A 23,358-nucleotide genomic window follows, 5' to 3' on the forward strand; every position below is an offset into this window, starting at 1 on the left:
TGATATTGCAGACATAGAGGTTGATGGTGGGGCGGACACAGGACAGTCCAGTGTGCAGGACTTTCCCCCTCTGGATACTCGCACAGTAGCAGAACCACGTGGTACAGGTGCTCAGCAGCCCACACAGCGCCCACAAACACGCCAAGATGGCGGATCCGGCCGTACCTCCTCAGGGAATGCCTGGAGCCGCGGTGCTCCATCTTTTGCATCAAACTCCAATTATACAGGCCAGGCTTTCAGGAGGAGGAATGTAGTCAGGTTTAGGCACGGAGGTGCCAAGGAGGATCTGCCGGATAGGAGGTTTGTGGTCCGAGAGCTCCTATGTACCCAGATGGGCTTTGTGCCGACTGATATCCTGGCCGTCATAAACCTTCCTGACCGCCAGGGGTATGATGTTAGTTTTAAGCTGATGTCTGATCTGGACCGGTTCTGGGCCAATCTCACCAGGTTGAGAGATACGGAAGGTTGGGATAAGTTCAGTTTCATCCCCATCTCTAGGCCAGATACAGCCTCTGTCACAATTGTATTTTGGAATGAAGCCGTTCCCCCTCAGGACATTGTCATCTGGCTCAGGAGGCATTGTGACCTCATGTCCGATCTTACTAAGAACAGGGATGAAGACGGGGTCTGGACCGGTGGGTGGAGGGTCCTGGTGAAGTTGCGTCAGCAGAACAACATAACCCAACATCTGCCCAATTCGTTCTTTATAGGCCGAGAAAAAGGGATCTGCTTCTATGCGGGTCAGCCTCGCCGGTGCTTCAAGTGTGGGAAGGCCGGCCATGTGGCCAGTGTATGCTCCATGGTAAAGTGTAGCCTATGTAATGAAATGGGCCACGTGAGTGCCACATGCCAAAACATTAGGTGTAACCTGTGCGGTAGGATCGGTCACCCCCACAGAGATTGTCCTGATGCCTGGCATAACATCTGTAAGGATAGCCCTGATGAGGACTTGCTGGCAGCGGCTGATGACATACAGGAGGAGGAGGAGGCGCTATTGTCAGGGTCAGTAGTCACGGAGGCGGAGCCTCAACCACATACAGGTGATACCACCCAAGACCAGGCCGAGTCAGGTCCCATTGAGACGACCATGGAGGTTGTTGAGCAGGTTGTACAACCCTCAGTGGTCGTCTCTTCTCCTGCCCGATCATCCAACAATAATAAAAGGAGGAAGAAGGATAAAGCCAGCCGTAAGCCTGAGGGTGAGTGGACCACGGTAGAAAAGCCCACAAAGATGAGAGTAAGTAGTGCAGGCGAGGTCACTGCAACGGGGAATAGATTTAGTGTCCTATCAGAGTCAGACGGAGAAGCAGAACTAGACAGAGAACTCTCACGAATGATGGCGGAGTATGAGGATGAACCAGAGGGCGATCCTCCCAATAAGAGGAGACCCCACCGAGATGAGGGGCAGTCCGAATCAGACATGGAAACAGCTGGTCACCAGGACACCTCTGACTCTGATCTATGACAATGGGGCCCATCTCTCTGTTTCTCATATTCCTAGTTGTTCTGATGGCAGGTTTCTATCTTAAAGTTATCTCTAGTAATGTGAATAGCATCCGAGCAAGGAGGACAAGACACGCAGTGTATGAACATCTGAGATATCTTGATGCCGATGTCTATTTCTTACAAGAAACCCGTTTAAATACTTTAGGACTAATACGAGAAGCAGAGAGAGAATGGAAATCTGGCCCGTCCTTCTGGTCTCTGGCTGTGGAACCTTATGCCGGGGTTTCTATACTGTTTAACACCCCTGATGTCACCATACACAGATTCACTGAGGTTCTGATGGGGAGGTGCCTGGTTTTAGAAGTTACCATCCGAGGCAGAAGGCTCCGACTCATTAATATCTATGGTCCACCGCAGTCGGTGATTGAAAGGGCACGTCTGTTTGATGAAGTCAAGCAGTACTTGTTTACATCTGTTCCGGTAGTCATGGCAGGGGACTTCAATGCCACCATGTCATCCAGTGACAGACCTACTGGTAGGCCTCTCACCAGGGACTGCAAGGTCTTAAGCAGAATTATTTCACAGGCTGGTCTGTCTGATGTGTTTACTGAGGGTGGTAGGAAACCAAAATTCACTTACTCCTGCGCTGGTAGATGCAGTCGGATAGACTTAGCTCTGGTCAGTCCCGCTGAGCATGTTAGTGAGAAAAGTGAAAAGACAGTCCCTTATTCTGACCATCTGGCTTTGTATTTTTGCTTGGGCTCCACAAAACGCCCTGATATTGGGAGAGGCCTATGGAAGCTCAATTCCAGCCTCTTGGACGATGACTGTGTCCGGAGTTGTGTCCACTCTCTATTTCAGAACCAGCTTGAGAGAGTGGTGTTTTATGACAACATGGCAGACTGGTGGGAGGATGTCAAGGAGGAGATCAGATCCCTCTTAAGGAGACTGTCAGTTAAGAAGGGGAAGAGTAAGTATAGCCAGTATCTCAGGCTGCGGAAAGAATTAGAGTCACTCTATTCGGCGGGCGGGGATAACCAACAGAAGATTGACCGGCTGAAATCTGAGATCAGTCAGTATCAGTACCGCAGGTATACATCCCTGGTTCTTGAACGGGATTATGGGTCCTTAGGGGCTCCGGATCCTTTTGAGAATTGCAGGGAGCGGGTGGCAAATAAATCGGTCACAGGTCTCACTGACTCCCAGGGTGTGTTACAGGAGTCTCGGGAGGGTATCCTGGGGGTGGTGAGAACTTACTATGCTGACTTGTTTCAGAAGAAGGTTTTGGATAGAGAGAAGGTGGCTCAATTCTTGGAGGCAACTCCAGGTCCTGATACTAATGATTTGGACTTTTCTCCTTTGACAGCAGAGTTAACAGTGGAGGAGGTGAAAGAGGCCATAGATAAGTTACATCTGAAGAAGGCACCAGGTCCAGATGGGATTACAGCTGAGTTCTATAAGAAATTCCGAGACCTCTTGGCACCAATTCTCGTGGATGTATACAAAACTAGTCTAGAAAACCACCTGATGCCTCCATCCATGAGAGTGTCCTCCCTGATCCTGCTGTCTAAAGGTAAAGAGCCTAGTGACATCAAGAACTGGAGGCCGATTGCCCTCTTGAATGTCGATAGGAAGATTCTTGCAAAAATTCTGTTCTCTAGATTAGTTTGTTTGTCCCCGGCACTGTTGGCAGGCTCACAGTTTGGCACAGTTAAAGGGCGGAACATCTCTGGAGCAGTTATCTCGATAAGGGAGATGTTTGAGAGATGTAAAGCTCTGAGGTGTGGGAGATATGTTGTGAGTCTTGACCAGGCTAAGGCCTTTGACAGAGTAGACCATGAGTATCTATGGGCGACTTTGACAAAGTACGGTATTCCGGGACAATTTGTGGATTGGCTGAGAACTTTGTACCATGAGGCGGAGAGCTTTCCTCTGATTAATGGTTGGCAGGGTGATGCTTTCAGGGTTGAGGCAGGGGTGAGACAAGGTTGCCCACTGAGTCCATTACTGTATGTATTTGCCATAGACCCGTTTCTTAGGTCACTGCAGGAGTGTGATTTTCAGGGGGCGCCGGTCCCCCACTGCTTGCCCCTGAGAGTTGTTGCCTACGCGGATGATGTGACTGTGGTGATATCTGAGCCTCGTGAGGTGGAGATGTTGTCTGCAGCCATCAGAAGTTACTCAGAGGCCTCCGGGTCTCTTGTCAACCTTGAGAAGAGTCAAGCTCTCTGGACGGGTCATACTGGTCCTACATTTGATCTGCCGCAGTTTGCCCAGGCCTCCTCCTATATTAAGATCCTTGGGGTGAAATTCGGGAGGGATGATAATTGCAGACTAAATTGGGAAGAAAAGTTGGAATCCGGAAATGCAAAGGTTCAGCGATGGAAGAACTGGAGGCTGACCTATAGAGAAAGGGTTAAAATGTTGAAGACTTACCTGGTCCCTGTCTTCTTGTACGTCTCTGTTGTCTTTCCTTTGCCAGAATCTTTCTCCGCTAGGCTCTTTAGCCTGTTCTTCCAACTTTTGTGGGGGAACAGGTTGAACCCAGTAAAAAGAGGGATAACCTACCTACAGAGGAGAGAGGGTGGGCTGGATATGTTAAATCCAAGGGTGTTTTTTGACTCCATGTTTCTAAAAGTAAATTTTGGTTGCCTGGACTCAGATAACAGCTCCCTGTGGGTAAATAGTATCAGGGACTGGATATTGCCTTTTGCAGAATCCTGGGTGCGAGGCGGCAGCCTTAAGAGGGGTCGATCGACTCGTGACTACCTCCCCCAGTATCTGGACTATGGCATAAGGTGCCTGAAAAAATGGGGTATTGAAAAGACCTATCTGGTGAGTAAGACCAGGAGAGATCTATACACCAGGGTATGTAAGACCTTCTATTGTCTCCAGCCGGCATTGAGGGACTGTACATCTATAACCCTGCAGGATAGTCTGAGGCTCCTCACTGGTCTGAGGCTCCCTGCAAAGTTCTTTGACATTGCCTGGCTATCTCTGCATGGGAAACTTTTTGTAAGAGGCAACCTAAAACATCTCAGTGTGACAGATCGGGCATGTCCATTGGGTTGCCAGCAGGAGGAGACCATGGCACATTTTATATCAGAGTGCGGGGGAGGGCGAAAGATCTGGCAGGAAATATCCCGGAGGCTGAAAATTCCCCGATTACAATCACTCAAATACCCCGAAATCATATATGGCATCCCAACTAATATAGGTGACATTAACCGGGAGACCCTGTATATTATTATTACTGTCATCAAATATTATCACTGGCATACGAGGACCCAGGAGTCCCTACACAGAGAGCCCTTCCGTCATATGACCGCTGTCACATATATCATGTCTGAACTGAGGTGGATAAAGTCTCTGGAGGTCAGAAAAAAGTCTGATAATGTAAAATTGTGGAGAAATGTATATATCGATTGCTGAATATTCTGATAACACTGCAAATAAGTCTGTTCATTTATTTATGGATTTATTTTTTTTTTCCCCCTCTTTATCCTGCCAGCAATGGACTCTTAAGTTAAAGTGATTCTCATTTTTGTTATCTGACAGACATGTCTGATTTATGTTATATTATTATTATTATTATTAGTTATTAATTCTGCTGGAATGTAATGTATTTTTGTTTTGTTTTTACTAATAAAAATTACCTCCTATGTACAAGAATATAACTACTATAATACTGCTCCTATGTACAAGAATATAACTATCATAATACTACTTCTATGTACAAGAATATAACTGCTATCATACTACTCCTATGTACAAGAATATAACTACTATAATACTACTCCTATATACAAGAATATAACTACTATAATACTACCTCCTATGTACAAGAATATAACTACTATAATACTACTCCTATGTACAAGAATATAACTACTATAATACTACTCCTACGTACAAGAATATAACTAATATAATACTACTCCTACGTACAAGAATATAACTACTATAATACTACTCCTACGTACAAGAATATAACTACTATAATACTACCTCCTATGTACAAGAATATAATTATCATAATACTACTCCTATGTACAAGAATATAACTACTATAATACTACTCCTATGTACAAGAATATCACTACTATAATACTACTCCTATGTACAAGAATATAACTACTATAATACTGCTCCTACGTACAAGAATATAACTACTATAATACTGCTCCTATGTACAAGAATATAACTACTATAATACTGCTCCTATGTACAAGAATATAACTACTATAATACTACTCCTATGTACAAGAATATAACTACTATAATACTACTCCTACGTACAAGAATATAACTACTATAATACTACCTCCTATGTACAAGAATATAACTACTATAATACTGCTCCTATGTACAAGAATATAACTACTATAATACTACTCCTATGTACAAGAATATCACTACTATAATACTACTCCTATGTACAAGAATATAACTACTATAATACTACTCCTATGTACAAGACTATAACTACTATAATACTACTCCTATGTACAAGAATATAACTACTATAATACTACTCCTATGTACAAGACTATAACTACTATAATACTACTCCTATGTACAAGAATATCACTACTATAATACTACTCCTATGTACAAGAATATAACTACTATAATACTGCTCCTACGTACAAGAATATAACTACTATAATACTGCTCCTATGTACAAGAATATAACTACTATAATACTGCTCCTATGTACAAGAATATAACTACTATAATACTGCTCCTACGTACAAGAATATAACTACTATAATACTACTCCTATGTACAAGAATTTATGTTTATAAGGATCTTGTCCTCTTCAGATTCCATATAGCAGCACTTTGTTCTGTATATTTTGTATTTCTGAATATTACTTTCGGTTTTTACATCCCATAGTATATTGTGTTCAGTGAAATGTAGTCTCCTGTATTTAGTCTCCGTATTTTTTCCTCGGATTCCCCGGTGACCGCCATCATGGGTTTGTTTATATAACACACAGAAGCCGGCACACTTTCTAGCGTTTGCATTCATATTTAGAAATCCCAGATCACACGACCCACCTGTCTTCTTGGACTCCAGCCAGAGACTGAGCACTTAGTCGCCTGTGACTCTCCAGGAATCTGGGGATTCCTTTCCTGGCTGACTCGCTCTAGTTCTCTGACCCTGCTTTCCTCTGAGATAATCTTGATCCTTCTGTACAAAGCAGTGAATATGGAGGCGGCACAGGGCGACCATAGTCCTCGTCTGGGTATTGATTTCACAAAACGGATTTACTACGTATATTACTATATTCTTATAGTAGACAAATAAAGTAGTAGAAAGAACCGCCATTATTAACAAAGGAACAAAAGCAAGTGCCGCTATTTTGGTTGCCACTTTTTGTATGTCCAAAAGTTCAGCTTTTCCTACTTAGTATGACAAGTTTGGAGCTGCAGGTTTAGATCTTAGTGGGGGGTTTCTGGATGTGGAATCGCATATTCAGAGCTCAGTGGGTAATTTCTCCTTAGAGAACTTTATATTCAGAGCTTTGGCTGCATTCACACAAGCGTACGGCCGTTTAAAACCCAGCGGACCCCATTATAGTCTCAGGGTGTAACCACTTTCTAAATAGATATGGTTTACGTGTTTAGGGTCCCCAAGTGGACCGAACAGATGGATACTCAAACGCTAGTGTGAATCTAGCAGTACTGGGTGTTTTCTACTTGTACAGATGTTGATTCAGAGTTCAGTGGGTGTTTCTGCTTGTGGAGCTGCAGGATCAGAGCTCAGTGGGTGTTTCTGCTTGTGGAGCTGCAGGTTCAGAGTTCAGTGGGTGTTTCTGCTTGTGGAGCTGCAAGTTCAAAGTTCAGTGGGTGTTTCTGCTTGTGAAGCTGCAGGTTCAGAGCTCAGTGGGTGTTTCTGCTTGTGGATCTGCAAATTCAGAGCTCAGTGGGTGTTTTTGCTTGTCGAGCTGCATGTTCAGAGTTTAGTGGGTGTTTGTGCTTGTGGAGCTGCATGTTCAGAGTTTAGTGGGTGTTTGTGCTTGTGGAGCTGCATGTTCAGAGTTTAGTGGGTGTTTGTGCTTGTGGAGCTGCATGTTCAGAGTTTAGTGGGTGTTTCTACTTGTGGAGCTGCATGTTCAGAGCTCAGTGGGTGGTTTCTGTTTCTGGAGCTGCCGGTTCAGAGCTCAGTGTGTGTTTCTGCTTGTGGAGCTGCAGGTTCAGAGCTCAGTGGGTGTTTCTGCTTGTGGAGCTGCATGTTCAGAGCTCAGTGGGTGTTTCCTTCTCATAAAGCTGCAGGTTCAGAGCTCGGTGAATGTTCCTTGTGAAGCTGTTCTATATCCCCCTATCTTTTCTAATTGCTCTAGCCTAGATCTTCTCTAACCCTCCCCTCCTTTTCTCCCTCCCTCCCCTCCAGGTAGGATAAAATACAGCTCAAAAATATCTATACAGATGTACAACCTAATGTGAGTAAATAAAACCAACCTGGACCGACCAGAGGCCTCTACGGCATTCAGGAGAAGTACATTCGGAAAATGCAGAGAAATTTTATATGAGTTGGGTATGAGAACAGACGTGGGAATAGTTTATAGTCTTTAACCCCATGGAGCAGGAGCTGCTTCTGACTAGGGTATATAGGTCTGCATACAAACTGTATACTTAAAATGGCAAGACATTTATAGTTAAGTACATTTTCTTTTTTTTTGAATGGCAGTGAATGATCACTGTCTTGGTCAGAGTCAGTATTGCAGGGCCCACACGAGTCCTATCGCAAAAGTGGCACCTTTTTAGTGTTTTCTCCAAAAATGTGCTACTTTGTCTTTTCCTGTTGTGCTCGCCACTTTTGTAAAAAAGCAGGTAGTGCGAGATGAAGGCAGACTTGTGCGGGACACCTCGGCCCAACAGATTTACTGTACTGGCATAGATTTCAGTTCTGTCATATACAACCTACCATGGCAGACCAGAATTATTAAGAGGCCTTTCAATAATTCTGGCACATCTTCCACCAGCGCTCATAATAAATCCTTCCCCAATGTCTCTGTACAAAGACTGATGGGTGATTTATTTTGTACTTATCTAGAATTAAAGGGGTATTCTCCTCATTTATGAAATATCCACCTCTGAAACTTTATCTGAATTACATTTGGACTGGTCACGGAGCCGCTGGGGGTGAAGAGGAGGCGCTGCTCTCCCCATTCATTTCTATGATAGATTATACAAAGCCAAGCACAACCTTCAATTCACAGCAGGTGCAGCTGGGATGGGGCAGGGACCGGGACCCAAATTTTGGAGAAAAGAAGTGACCCTGATAATACCCCTTTAGGCTAATGCCTCATATAGCAAGTCGCAGCCAAAACGTGTTGGGGGGAAAAACGCAGAGACGTATTGCAGGTTTTACCACAGCAATTCTTCCAGAATGTCCACTGAGTTTTCTTCTGCTGACTTTCTGGTTCAATTATACCTATACAGAAAACACCGGCGTTTCGGTAGGTATAATAGACATGATGTGATGTAACATGTCCGCTCTGGATATTTTTCTGCAATGTGTGGATGGGATTAGTCAGAAATGTAAAATGTTGCGGCATTGATGCTACGTGGGGCTCTGGCCTTAAAGAGAACCCGTCACTAGGTTTTGGGCTTGTAAACCAGCAGCTGGTAATCTCAGTCCCATCTGGGACTCCCATAAAGTGATATTCTGTGGCTAAGTTACTGATGACCCATCCTTACAATAGCCCATCAATGTTAGATTGGTAAAGTTCGGTAACAGGGACCTCCGCTGATCAGCATATCAAGAGCTTGCAATGCTTAGGTGAGCTCTTCATCTTCTTCTCAGGCCAGTGACATCCCGTCCCATGACCACATCACCATGTGTGAATGGGGTTGAGCTGCAGTACCAAGCACCGTCACTATACAATGTATGGCGCTGTGCTTGGCAGTCAGTGAGGATGTCACAATCCCTTTAAATCAGCTGATTTTTGGGGTTCTAGGTGTCAACCCCCCGACCTCCAGACTGACATTGATGACCTGTCCTAAGGTGGGCAATATCATAGGTCTGAAGGAACCCGTTACCAAGTTTCATAACTTCTACTTTGCTGGTGATGATTCCAGGGCTCCGGCGGTTCCCTGCACATGAGCGCTGCAGCTTTCAGGCCAAAGACAGTAAACGTCACTTCTTTGCACAAGGGCAGTGCGGCAAAGTGTATTGTCCTAGGTCCGAGACCCCAGAAACTTCAGGAGGTGCTCATGGTTTAAGGGCCCCAAACCTGGTAACAAGTTCCCTTTACTTGCTAACTCCCCCAGAACATCCAGGAGTGGCCAAGTCTTCTGACCTAGCAGTCACTTTATATGAGACTTTGGCACTTTACACGTCGGTCATGTCCCCATAAAGGGAGTAACCAGAACATAAAGTGTGTACGTCACAACAAGGGGCAGTCAGGCTCCCATAGGGAGTGTGTCAGGGCTCAAGGGGGCAGAGCGTGTCAGTCTCCTAGACCTCCAACCACAACTTACCTGGCACTGAACCAGCAGGGCTAAAGCTAAAAAGAAGTTATGAATGCAGCTCTGGATGTGAATGGAGTAAAAATATGATATGGAAAAAAATGTACTGTAAGATTAGCACCGAACACAGAACTGGTGCCATATATGAGATTGCTGGATTTAAAGGGAATGCATCGCCAACTTTAATTAAAACTCTATTTTCTGTACATGATTATGGGGGCGGCCATCTTGCCTTCACTCTGCATTTAGTGATCTGCTTTACTGCATAGTCCTGACCATAAGCAGCTATAGACTGAAGTCAACACATTGAGGTCTATGGGAGAGTTTTCTAGACATGCCCAGTGCAGGGAGGAGGAGGAGCTAAGCTGTGACATCATCGATTGTTAGTAGTGATGTAACGATGGCTCAGTGGTGTTATCTTTAGAGGAGTTATCTTCTATTTTATTCCTGTCTGGGATGTAAATGAGGTGCCTGCTGCAAAGAAAAACCCTACAGAACTGTAGTGAAATGGAAAATTAAAAAAAAAACAAATTCTTATAAAATATTTAAAAAAACTTGGGTAATTTTCTGGTGTGACATTCCCTTTAATCTCCAGACCTAGAAGTATTTGGTAATGGCTGACATAATACAAGTACAATATACGGTATAAAATAGAGTAAAGCCCAGACATGAGTATTCCCGCACAGCCATGGCCGCCGCTTTTACTAAGTGCATCCTGCAAATCGCACATTATTTGTGTCTCCGGCTCCCTGTGGTGCATTGCAGAGTCGCCTTCGTAATAAACTATTCCAGGTATGTTTCTATTCTATGGCATTAAAGAGCACCCGACCCGTTTCTTCAGACAAGTACAGACTCTTAATCCTCACCTTGTCCTACTCAGAAGAAACTTGAAGTCTCTAAGAAATGCACCAAGTATCACTTGAGCGTCTTAAGGGGCCATTAAACCTAAGTCTGCAGCTTATTACAGTGCAGCAGCCCTGGGTGCAGAGTAGTACCCGGGGGTCGGGGAGGTTTCTGTGTTACCTATCAGTCATCCCATTGATGAACACCACAGTCATTCTGTCCAGTCTGGCTGATAGCAGGGAGCAACGGCTTGCATTGCAGATTGCAAGTCTGTCAGGTACAGGAATAGTTAATATTTCAATGTCTCCTGCATGGCACATGGCAGCTCCTGCTGACGCCGCTGCAGGTCTAGTCACACGGTTTTCGTACCTTTCACTCGTCGCTTTATAATCCCCAGTCGACACTTTAGTGAGACGGAGAACATAGGTGCCCGCTGCTGCCGCTCCCTCGCCCTGTCCAGGTGGGCTCTGCCTGCCCAAGTCAGTCACGGTACGCGGCGGAGTCACTCAGGGCTCATACTAAGGTAGATGGGGAGGAGCGGGGAGCAGAAGGTGATGGGGAGAAGGAAGGAAGAGGAGGAAAAATCTGAAGGGGACCAGGAGGGAGAGGAGATGGCAAGAGAGTAACTACAGAACAAATAGTATAGAAAAATGTAATCTCCTTAGCGGATGAGACGGAGGAGGAAGATGTGAGGACGGAGAGAAGGGGAAAGAGAGAAAAGAAGGCAGACAGAATAAGAAAGAGAAAGAAGGAGAGAGAAAGGGAGACAAAGAAATGAGGACAGAGGAGGAAAGAGACAGGGACCAAAGTGGAGAGAGAGAAGGATGAAGAGAGACAGAGACAGGGAGAAGAGGAAAGGACAGAAAGGAAGGGTGAAGAACAGGAGAGAGGGAGAGAGATATGGAGAAACAGAGGATGGAGAAGAAAGTGGAAGAGGAGAAAGCAGAGAGGAAAGTGAGAGGTGGGGACGAGTGGGAGAGAGAAGCAAACCGAGAGGTAAAATACAGGCAGGTGAGAGGGGAAGAGACAGCAGAAGAGGAGAGAGAGTACTGGGGTACGAGAGACTGCAAGAGTAAGAGGGGAAGAGGAGAGAGTGTACTGGGGTACGAGAGACTGCAAGAGTAAGAGAGGGCAGAAGAGGAGAGAGTGTACTGGGGAACGAGAGACTGCGAGAGTAAGAGAGAGCAGAAGAGGAGAGAGTGTACTGGGGTACGAGAGACTGCAAGAGTAAGAGGGGAAGAGGATAGAGTGTACTGGGGTACGAGAGACTGCAAGAGTAAGAGGGGAAGAGACAGCAGAAGAGGAGAGAGTGTACTGGGGTACAAGAGACTGCAAGAGTAAGAGGGGAAGAGACAGCAGAAGAGGAGAGAGTGTACTGGGGTACAAGAGACTGCAAGAGTAAGAGAGAGCAGAAGAGGAGAGAGTGTACTGGGGAACGAGAGACTGCGAGAGTAAGAGACAGCAGAAGAGGAGAGAGTGTACTGGGGTACAAGAGACTGCAAGAGTAAGAGGGGAAGAGACAGCAGAAGAGGAGAGAGTGTACTGGGGTACGAGAGACTGCGAGAGTAAGAGACAGCAGAAGAGGAGAGAGTGTACTGGGGTACGAGAGACTGCGAGAGTCAGAGGGGAAGAGACAGCAGAAGAGGAGAGAGTGTACTGGCGTACGAGAGACTGCGAGAGTAAGAGACAGCAGAAGAGGAGAGAGTGTACTGGGGTATGAGAGACTGCGAGAGTAAGAGGGGAAGAGACAGCAGAAGAGGAGAGAGTGTACTGGGGTACAAGAGACTGCAAGAGTAAGAGGGGAAGAGACAGCAGAAGAGGAGAGAGTGTACTGGGGTACGAGAGACTGCGAGAGTAAGAGACAGCAGAAGAGGAGAGAGTGTACTGGGGTACAAGAGACTGCAAGAGTAAGAGGGGAAGAGACAGCAGAAGAGGAGAGAGTGTACTGGGGTACAAGAGACTGCAAGAGTAAGAGAGAGCAGAAGAGGAGAGAGTGTACTGGGGAACGAGAGACTGCGAGAGTAAGAGACAGCAGAAGAGGAGAGAGTGTACTGGGGTACAAGAGACTGCAAGAGTAAGAGGGGAAGAGACAGCAGAAGAGGAGAGAGTGTACTGGGGTACGAGAGACTGCGAGAGTAAGAGACAGCAGAAGAGGAGAGAGTGTACTGGGGTACGAGAGACTGCGAGAGTCAGAGGGGAAGAGACAGCAGAAGAGGAGAGAGTGTACTGGGGTACGAGAGACTGCGAGAGTAAGAGACAGCAGAAGAGGAGAGAGTGTACTGGGGTATGAGAGACTGCGAGAGTAAGAGGGGAAGAGACAGCAGAAGAGGAGAGAGTGTACTGGGGTACGAGAGACTGCGAGAGTAAGAGACAGCAGAAGAGGAGAGAGTGTACTGGGGTACAAGAGACTGCAAGAGTAAGAGGGGAAGAGACAGCAGAAGAGGAGAGAGTGTACTGGGGTACGAGAGACTGCAAGAGTAAGAGAGAGCAGAAGAGGAGAGAGAGTACTGGGGTACGAGAGACTGCAAGAGTAAGAGGGGAAGAGACAGCAGAAGAGGAGAGAGAGTACTGGGGTACGAGAGACTGCAAGAGTAAGAGGGGAAGAGACAGCAGAAGAGGAGAGAGTGTACTGGGGTACGAGAGACTGCGAGAGTAAGAGACAGCAGAAGAGGAGAGAGTGTACTGGGGTACAAGAGACTGCAAGAGTAAGAGGGGAAGAGACAGCAGAAGAGGAGAGAGTGTACTGGGGTACGAGAGACTGCAAGAGTAAGAGAGAGCAGAAGAGGAGAGAGTGTACTGGGGTACGAGAGACTGCGAGAGTAAGAGGGGAAGAGACAGCAGAAGAGGAGAGAGTGTACTGGGGTACGAGAGACTGCGAGAGTAAGAGACAGCAGAAGAGGAGAGAGTGTACTGGGGTATGAGAGACTGCGAGAGTAAGAGGGGAAGAGGAGAGAGTGTACTGGGGTACGAGAGACTGCGAGAGTAAGAGACAGCAGAAGAGGAGAGAGTGTACTGGGGAACGAGAGACTGCGAGAGTAAGAGACAGCAGAAGAGGAGAGAGTGTACTGGGGAACGAGAGACTGCAAGAGTAAGAGAGAGCAGAAGAGGAGAGAGTGTACTGGGGAACGAGAGACTGCAAGAGTAAGAGAGAGCAGAAGAGGAGAGAGTGTACTGGGGTACGAGAGACTGCAAGAGTAAGAGAGAGCAGAAGAGGAGAGAGTGTACTGGGGTACGAGAGACTGCGAGAGTAAGAGGGGAAGAGACAGCAGAAGAGGAGAGAGTGTACTGGGGTACGAGAGACTGCGAGAGTAAGAGACAGCAGAAGAGGAGAGAGTGTACTGGGGTATGAGAGACTGCGAGAGTAAGAGACAGCAGAAGAGGAGAGAGTGTACTGGGGAACGAGAGACTGCGAGAGTAAGAGAGAGCAGAAGAGGAGAGAGTGTACTGGGGTACGAGAGACTGCGAGAGTAAGAGACAGCAGAAGAGGAGAGAGTGTACTGGGGAACGAGAGACTGCAAGAGTAAGAGAGAGAAGAGGAGAGAGTGTACTGGGGAACGAGAGACTGGAAGAGTAAGAGAGAGCAGAAGAGGAGAGAGTGTACTGGGGTACGAGAGACTGCGAGAGTAAGAGGGGAAGAGACAGCAGAAGAGGAGAGAGTGTACTGGGGTACGAGAGACTGCGAGAGTAAGAGAGAGCAGAAGAGGAGAGAGAGTACTGGGGTACGAGAGACTGCGAGAGTAAGAGGGGAAGAGGAGAGAGTGTACTGGGGTACGAGAGACTGCGAGAGTAAGAGACAGCAGAAGAGGAGAGAGTGTACTGGGGTACGAGAGACTGCGAGAGTAAGAGACAGCAGAAGAGGAGAGAGTGTACTGGGGAACGAGAGACTGCGAGAGTAAGAGAGAGCAGAAGAGGAGAGAGTGTACTGGGGAACGAGAGACTGCAAGAGTAAGAGGGGAAGAGACAGCAGAAGAGGAGAGAGTGTACTGGGGTACGAGAGACTGCGAGAGTAAGAGAGAGCAGAAGAGGAGAGAGAGTACTGGGGTACGAGAGACTGCGAGAGTAAGAGGGGAAGAGGAGAGAGTGTACTGGGGTACGAGAGACTGCGAGAGTAAGAGACAGCAGAAGAGGAGAGAGTGTACTGGGGTACGAGAGACTGCGAGAGTAAGAGACAGCAGAAGAGGAGAGAGTGTACTGGGGAACGAGAGACTGCAAGAGTAAGAGAGAGCAGAAGAGGAGAGAGTGTACTGGGGAACGAGAGACTGCAAGAGTAAGAGGGGAAGAGACAGCAGAAGAGGAGAGAGTGTACTGGGGTACGAGAGACTGCGAGAGTAAGAGACAGCAGAAGAGGAGAGAGTGTACTGGGGAACGAGAGACTGCAAGAGTAAGAGAGAGAGCAGAAGAGGAGAGAGTGTACTGGGGTACGAGAGACTGCGAGAGTAAGAGAAGCAGAAGAGGAGAGAGTGTACTGGGGAACGAGAGACTGCGAGAGTAAGAGACAGCAGAAGAGGAGAGAGTGTACTGGGGAACGAGAGACTGCAAGAGTAAGAGAGAGAGCAGAAGAGGAGAGAGTGTACTGGGGTACGAGAGACTGCGAGAGTAAGAGACAGCAGAAGAGGAGAGAGTGTACTGGGGAACGAGAGACTGCAAGAGTAAGAGAGAGCAGAAGAGGAGAGAGTGTACTGGGGAACGAGAGACTGCAAGAGTAAGAGAGAGCAGAAGAGGAGAGAGTGTACTGGGGTACGAGAGACTGCGAGAGTAAGAGACAGCAGAAGAGGAGAGAGTGTACTGGGGTATGAGAGACTGCGAGAGTAAGAGACAGCAGAAGAGGAGAGAGTGTACTGGGGAACGAGAGACTGCGAGAGTAAGAGAGAGCAGAAGAGGAGAGAGTGTACTGGGGTACGAGAGACTGCGAGAGTAAGAGACAGCAGAAGAGGAGAGAGTGTACTGGGGAACGAGAGACTGCAAGAGTAAGAGAGAGCAGAAGAGGAGAGAGTGTACTGGGGAACGAGAGACTGCAAGAGTAAGAGAGAGCAGAAGAGGAGAGAGTGTACTGGGGTACGAGAGACTGCGAGAGTAAGAGAGAGCAGAAGAGGAGAGAGTGTACTGGGGAACGAGAGACTGCGAGAGTAAGAGAGAGCAGAAGAGGAGAGAGAGTACTGGGGTACGAGAGACTGCGAGAGTAAGAGGGGAAGAGGAGAGAGTGTACTGGGGTACGAGAGACTGCGAGAGTAAGAGACAGCAGAAGAGGAGAGAGTGTACTGGGGAACGAGAGACTGCAAGAGTAAGAGGGGAAGAGGAGAGAGTGTACTGGGGTACGAGAGACTGCGAGAGTAAGAGACAGCAGAAGAGGAGAGAGAGTACTGGGGTACGAGAGACTGCGAGAGTAAGAGAGAGCAGAAGAGGAGAGAGTGTACTGGGGTACAAGAGACTGCAAGAGTAAGAGAGAGCAGAAGAGGAGAGAGTGTACTGGGGTACGAGAGACTGCGAGAGTAAGAGAGAGCAGAAGAGGAGAGAGTGTACTGGGGAACGAGAGACTGCGAGAGTAAGAGACAGCAGAAGAGGAGAGAGTGTACTGGGGAACGAGAGACTGCGAGAGTAAGAGACAGCAGAAGAGGAGAGAGTGTACTGGGGAACGAGAGACTGCAAGAGTAAGAGAGAGAGCAGAAGAGGAGAGAGTGTACTGGGGTACGAGAGACTGCGAGAGTAAGAGACAGCAGAAGAGGAGAGAGTGTACTGGGGAACGAGAGACTGCAAGAGTAAGAGAGAGCAGAAGAGGAGAGAGTGTACTGGGGAACGAGAGACTGCAAGAGTAAGAGAGAGCAGAAGAGGAGAGAGTGTACTGGGGTACGAGAGACTGCGAGAGTAAGAGACAGCAGAAGAGGAGAGAGTGTACTGGGGTATGAGAGACTGCGAGAGTAAGAGACAGCAGAAGAGGAGAGAGTGTACTGGGGAACGAGAGACTGCGAGAGTAAGAGAGAGCAGAAGAGGAGAGAGTGTACTGGGGAACGAGAGACTGCAAGAGTAAGAGAGAGAAGAGGAGAGAGTGTACTGGGGAACGAGAGACTGGAAGAGTAAGAGAGAGCAGAAGAGGAGAGAGTGTACTGGGGTACGAGAGACTGCGAGAGTAAGAGAGAGCAGAAGAGGAGAGAGTGTACTGGGGAACGAGAGACTGCGAGAGTAAGAGAGAGCAGAAGAGGAGAGAGAGTACTGGGGTACGAGAGACTGCGAGAGTAAGAGGGGAAGAGGAGAGAGTGTACTGGGGTACGAGAGACTGCGAGAGTAAGAGACAGCAGAAGAGGAGAGAGTGTACTGGGGAACGAGAGACTGCAAGAGTAAGAGGGGAAGAGGAGAGAGTGTACTGGGGTACGAGAGACTGCGAGAGTAAGAGACAGCAGAAGAGGAGAGAGAGTACTGGGGTACGAGAGACTGCGAGAGTAAGAGAGAGCAGAAGAGGAGAGAGTGTACTGGGGTACAAGAGACTGCAAGAGTAAGAGAGAGCAGAAGAGGAGAGAGTGTACTGGGGAACGAGAGACTGCGAGAGTAAGAGGGGAAGAGGAGAGAGTGTACTGGGGTACGAGAGACTGCGAGAGTAAGAGACAGCAGAAGAGGAGAGAGTGTACTGGGGTACGAGAGACTGCGAGAGTAAGAGGGGAAGAGGAGAGAGTGTACTGGGGTACGAGAGACTGCAAGAGTAAGAGGGGACGAGAGAGTCAATGAGAGAGAGTAGAAGGATGAGGAGAGACAGCTCGGGAGGAATCCTCGCCTCTGCATCTGCCTGAGCTTTTCTTCTCTGTCCGGCGGATAATGAAATCTCCATTAATATTAATAAGATGTTTATTTGCTCCTTGTCTCCTTATTGGAATTCTTCCTAATAATAGCAAGAGGTCATTAACTCTTCCATCACCTCCTCACAGTGCAGTGCAGGCACAGACAGGGGAGCGAATGGTGTACCAAGATCCATAGAGGTGGCCAATGTAGTACTACAAGTGCCAGCATCAATCACATGGACTTACATATCACTGACCCTAACCTATACCTATCATTACTGCAGCGCATATCTAATAGGAGACAGCTTGTGTATATATATATTCTTCTCTACAGATATTATTCACAGGCTGTGTCCATCTCTGCAGCCATTTATTATTCATAAACAGACAAAACAGTGAAGTAGCCTGGTATATACAGTATACAGCTCCTCTACACTATGTGTCTCCATGGTAACAGACTGCAAGAACACCCGTAATAGTCTGATGCTACAGCTACACCAGATTCTATATGTAACTTAGTTATTGTTAACTTTATAAATGTACCTAAGTAATGATCTAGAGGAGAGGAGAAAAAAGGAATATACTGTATATATACACACATACAATCAGTCTACATAGACCTGTGCCTTCAAATAGTGCAACAGTTACATTACTTATCCTGCACTGATCCTGAGTTACATCCTATATTATACTCCAGAGCTGCGCTCACTATTCTGCTGGTACAGTCACTGTGTACATACATTACATTACTTATCCTGTATTATACTGCAGAGCTGCGCTCACTGTTCTGCTGGTACAGTCGCTGTGTACATACATTACATATCCTGTATTATACTCCAGAGCTGCGCTCACTGTTCTGCTGGTACAGTCACTGTGTACATACATTACATATCCTGTATTATACTCCAGAGCTGCGCTCACTATTCTGCTGGTACAGTCACTGTGTACATACATTACATTACTTATCCTGTATTATACCGCAGAGCTGCGCTCACTATTCTGCTGCTACAGTCACTGTGTACATACATTACATTACTTATCCTGTATTATACTGCAGAGCTGCGCTCACTGTTCTGCTGGTACAGTCGCTGTGTACATACATTACATTACTTATCCTGTATTATACTCCAGAGCTGCGCTCACTATTCTGCTGGTGCAGTCACTGTGTACATACATTACATTACTTATCCTGTATTATTCTCCAGAGCTGCGCTCACTATTCTGCTGGTACTGTCACTGTGTACATACATTACATTACTTATCCTGTATTATACTCCAGAGCTGCGCTCACTATTCTGCTGGTACAGTCACTGTGTACATACATTACATTACTTATCCTGTATTATACTCCAGAGCTGCGCTCACTATTCTGCTGGTGCAGTCACTGTGTACATACATTACATTACTTATCCTGTATTATACTCCAGAGCTGCGCTCACTATTCTGCTGGTGCAGTCACTGTGTACATACATTACATTACTTATCCTGTATTATACTCCAGAGCTGCGCTCACTATTCTGCTGGTGCAGTCACTGTGTACATACATTACATTACTTATCCTGTATTATACTCCAGAGCTGCGCTCACTATTCTGCTGGTGCAGTCACTGTGTACATACATTACATTACTTATCCTGTATTATACTCCAGAGCTGCGCTCACTATTCTGCTGGTGCAGTCACTGTGTACATACATTACATTACTTATCCTGTATTATACTCCAGAGCTGCGCTCACTATTCTGCTGGTGCAGTCACTGTGTACATACATTACATCACTTATCCCGTATTATACTCCAGAGCTGCGCTCACTATTCTGCTGGTGCAGTCACTGTGTACATACATTACATCACTTATCCCGTATTATACTCCAGAGCTGCGCTCACTATTCTGCTGGTACAGTCACTGTGTACATACATTACATTACTTATCCCGTATTATTCTCCAGAGCTGCGCTCACTATTCTGCTGGTGCAGTCACTGTGTACATACATTACATTACTTATCCCGTATTATTCTCCAGAGCTGCGCTCACTATTCTGCTGGTACAGTCACTGTGTACATACATTACATTACTTATCCTGTATTATTCTCCAGAGCTGCGCTCACTATTCTGCTGGTACAGTCACTGTGTACATACATTACATTACTTATCCCGTATTATTCTCCAGAGCTGCGCTCACTATTCTGCTGGTGCAGTCACTGTGTACATACATTACATTACATTACTTATCCCGTATTATTCTCCAGAGCTGCGCTCACTATTCTGCTGGTGCAGTCACTGTGTACATACATTACATTACTTATCCTGTATTATACTCCAGAGCTGCGCTCACTATTCTGCTGGTGCAGTCACTGTGTACATACATTACATTACTTATCCTGTATTATACTCCAGAACTGCGCTCAGTATTCTGCTGGTACAGTCACTGTGTACATACATTACATATCCTGTATTATACTCCAGAGCTGCGCTCACTATTCTGCTGGTACAGTCACTGTGTACATACATTACATTACTTATCCTGTATTATACTCCAGAGCAGCACTCACTATTCAGGCTTCACAGCTGAAATCTCTCATTATTCGCTGCTGATCCTCTTTCACACTCGGGTTGTACAATCACCTGATATAGGATAAAAGATCTGCACCCCTGCATTATATACACTCAGCTAAGTAACACATAGGCTTGCTGACTGTTTCCAATCCACTTGTACTGACAGCTGGACATACACTCAGCCTGACTATTATTGCGTGCACACCCCGCTCACTTGCTTGCGCTCTCTCCTCTGCAGTATAACTCGCACCTCAGCAATATTTAATACAATTTAAAGCCCTTTAAAAGCTGACAATGTTTCCCTTTTAAAATCAGCCCCAAATAGGCCGTAAATATCCCGACACCTCAATTATCGCGGCGCTTCTGAGCAAAACCACACAGTGCATTACATCGCTTACAGTATCCCGAGTCTAATACCAGCTGTAAATTAAGAGGATTTGCACAGCGGCTTTTGCATACATATTTATCTTCCGCAGGCTCATACAGGGGCATCGCTGTAAATCCAGCAATGAACACTTTGCAGTTGTTGTTGCAGCAGCTCCAATGTATAGGAAGTCAATGATGTGGTCAATGCAGACCGTGCAGGGCTAGAGTCACATGGCCAGGGCTCAGAGGTACAACAACTAAATTACTGTCCTGATTATAAGGATTGGGGTACCAGCAGGTAAGCAATGAAGGGGCGCTGCACTGGTAGGAGCAACATGGTCCCTTCATTGTCCTGATCATGACTTTGGCTTCATGAAGAATGCAGATACTCATGATGGAGATACCGGGACATAAGGGGTTAATATAACATGTGACTTGCAATAACATTGCATAACTCTCTTGCTATTTTCGGAGCGGCGGTTACCTATGGCGTTTCTCGTCTTAGCCCCGGTTTTCACCATTTTACCTATAATGCCAGGCTTCAGCGTTATTAAGCTGTCATCCGCTGACAGGTGACTGTCTCCCTTTCATGTGCGATTCTCCGCAATAGAAAGTTTCAGAATTATCTCCCACATGAACTGCGCAAAAACCTCCCACTCTCCGCACAAAGCGAATGTAATCTTCATATTCTGCAGAAATCCCAGAAAAGCAGATCAGTATCTGCCGTGCACGAAATATCTGCTGAGAACCTGCGGCAGAGAGATGTTCACGTTATACCGTCAGATATAGGAAGGCAGGTGCCTGGATGGAAGATCTGACATTATAGGCATGAAGCAGGAGGCTCAGGATGAACGCCTATTACATAGAAGCTTCTACCAACGTAGTAACAGACACTACTAGTCCATTATGGCGACTGGAGGGCGGTTCGGTATTGGCAGGCACTGGTGTATCTTAGAGATGCGCCATCAATGTCTACGGTCAGACAATTCCTTACATTGTGACACAGGGGAAGACATCTTGCTATCAGGAAACCATCAGCAAGCTGCTGACAGATCTTATTTTGCTTTAGGTTAATCTCTGACCAGCCAGGTTTGCTATCTGATGAGTATATGAGAATAGATGGTCGGGATTTACGTGCAAATAATCTGCACCGACTGACCAGAGCATCTTAGGGACCGGCGCAATACCCTCCCCTGTATAGCGGACGAGCGCCATCACTACAGCTAAGCACATACTGAAGGCAATGGGAGAAGAATTGCAGCGCCCGGCCGGTATACTTTCTGCTACGTGTGCAGGGGCCGGATCCTGATTGTGCACACGCACCCTTAAAGGGATTGTCTCAACATGACAACTTATCGCCTATACAAAGAGGATTGATGGGGACCCGACCAATCATGTGAATTGGTGCATGTGTGCTGAGATGGGCTGCAATAATACTCCGCCATAGACTTGGCCTCGCGCCATTGGGCACACACAAGATTTGCTTCTCTCAGACGTCTGTTCTCATGACCTCTTGCAGTCCTAAGTGATCGGAAACTTCTCTCCCACCCTTAGGATTAGTGCAGGACGCCCCCGTCCAATACAAGTGTCCAATACTTGTGAATTTATGTGTTAATGGCCGGGGCTGTGGGGAATCCTAAGGAGTCGATGGTGCGGCAGAAAGCGGTAATTGCAGTAGGGCGGCGGTAACGGTGCGTCCCTTCCACACAATTACCGCCGTGAGGGAACGTTCGCTCAGTCGGCCCATTCACTGCCATAGCAGAACATGATAGGAAGGACGGATCTGTCAGCAGCAGCTTGATGATGGTTTCCAGGAAGCAAAAATTTTATTTTCTTGACTGCAAACAGTAAAAGTGATGATGATAAAACACTCAGGCTGCAGATAGAATAAGACGACGCAAAGATAAAGCCTCTGTCTCTTGGATCTGGAGACCTGACGTAGCAAACCAAGATATGAATATGGGATCACGTCCAGGAACTGTAATGGCGTCATATTGGTTGCAACCCAGCTTTCCCAGAAACCATAATGGGTACAAGCTCAAACAGATGAATGTCTTGGAAGCTATTACTGTATCCCCCTCCCCAAATACTCTGCAATGACAAATACCGATGTGTAAGAAGACATTGATGCAGGCGCAGAGCAGATTACTGATTTGCTTTCCTCCGTTTTTCGGCAGCTGCTTCTTTACAGCATTGATTTTAGCGTTAGAAATACATAAGCACAAGTTGTATATCCGTTAGGGATGAAATTCGACATTGATCCCGGAGAACATAAAAGGAGATGAGAAGAGAAAGAAGAATAAAGAAGAAATGTGCGGCCGTGTATCACCAGAGGACATGTGTCCAGGCAGCCGAGCGGGCGCCGCAAGAACCGCAGTAACAAGAACCTATTACCTCCTATTACCTTCACGTCAACCACAAGTCATTCCAACACCCCCCTCCCCATCCCAAACCCTGGTCCAGGAAGCAACGTATGGGAGATAGTCCGGACTGTACACATATATTATACCGTATGTACACGTGTAATACAATCCTAATAAACAGGCTATAACCAGGTGCCAGCCACAAGTTATTAGCACTTGTTTAACCCCTTCCCGCCGGAGGAATTTTACAATTTTTGTTTTTTGTTTTTGACACCCCCGCTTCCAAACCCCATCACCCTTTTATTTCTTCACTCTCACAGCCCTATGAGGTCTTAGTGTTTGCGGGACAAATTGTTCTTCATGATCCGACCAATTATTATTCTGTACAATGTCCTGGGAAGCTGGAAACAAATTCAGAACGGGGCGGATTTTAAGAAAAACTGCACATGTGCGACATTCTTACGGGCTTCGTTTTTATGGCACTCACTGTGTAGACGAAATGACATGTCCCCTGTATTCTACGTTTCGGTACAATGCCAA

At 46.5% G+C, this 23,358-nt stretch overlaps 1 protein-coding gene across 4 annotated transcripts in view; it reads right to left on the reverse strand.

Moving 5' to 3' along the window:
* GRIP2 (glutamate receptor interacting protein 2) overlaps positions 1-23,358 on the reverse strand; it is a 202,714-nt gene that overhangs the window by 52,676 nt on the left and 126,680 nt on the right. The window contains exon 1 of one of the 4 annotated variants that reach the window (XM_075286608.1): positions 11,139-11,277. The exons of the other annotated variants lie outside the window; for them this stretch is intronic. Within the exon in view, the coding sequence (XP_075142709.1) occupies positions 11,139-11,193 (55 nt within the window). The 5' untranslated portion in view covers positions 11,194-11,277. Of the gene's footprint in view, positions 1-11,138; positions 11,278-23,358 lie in introns of those variants that run through there. 4 annotated transcript variants of the gene reach the window in all.

Source organism: Leptodactylus fuscus, chromosome 9 (genome assembly GCF_031893055.1).
Source record: "Leptodactylus fuscus isolate aLepFus1 chromosome 9, aLepFus1.hap2, whole genome shotgun sequence".
In the NCBI taxonomy this organism is placed as follows: Eukaryota; Metazoa; Chordata; class Amphibia; order Anura; family Leptodactylidae; genus Leptodactylus; species Leptodactylus fuscus.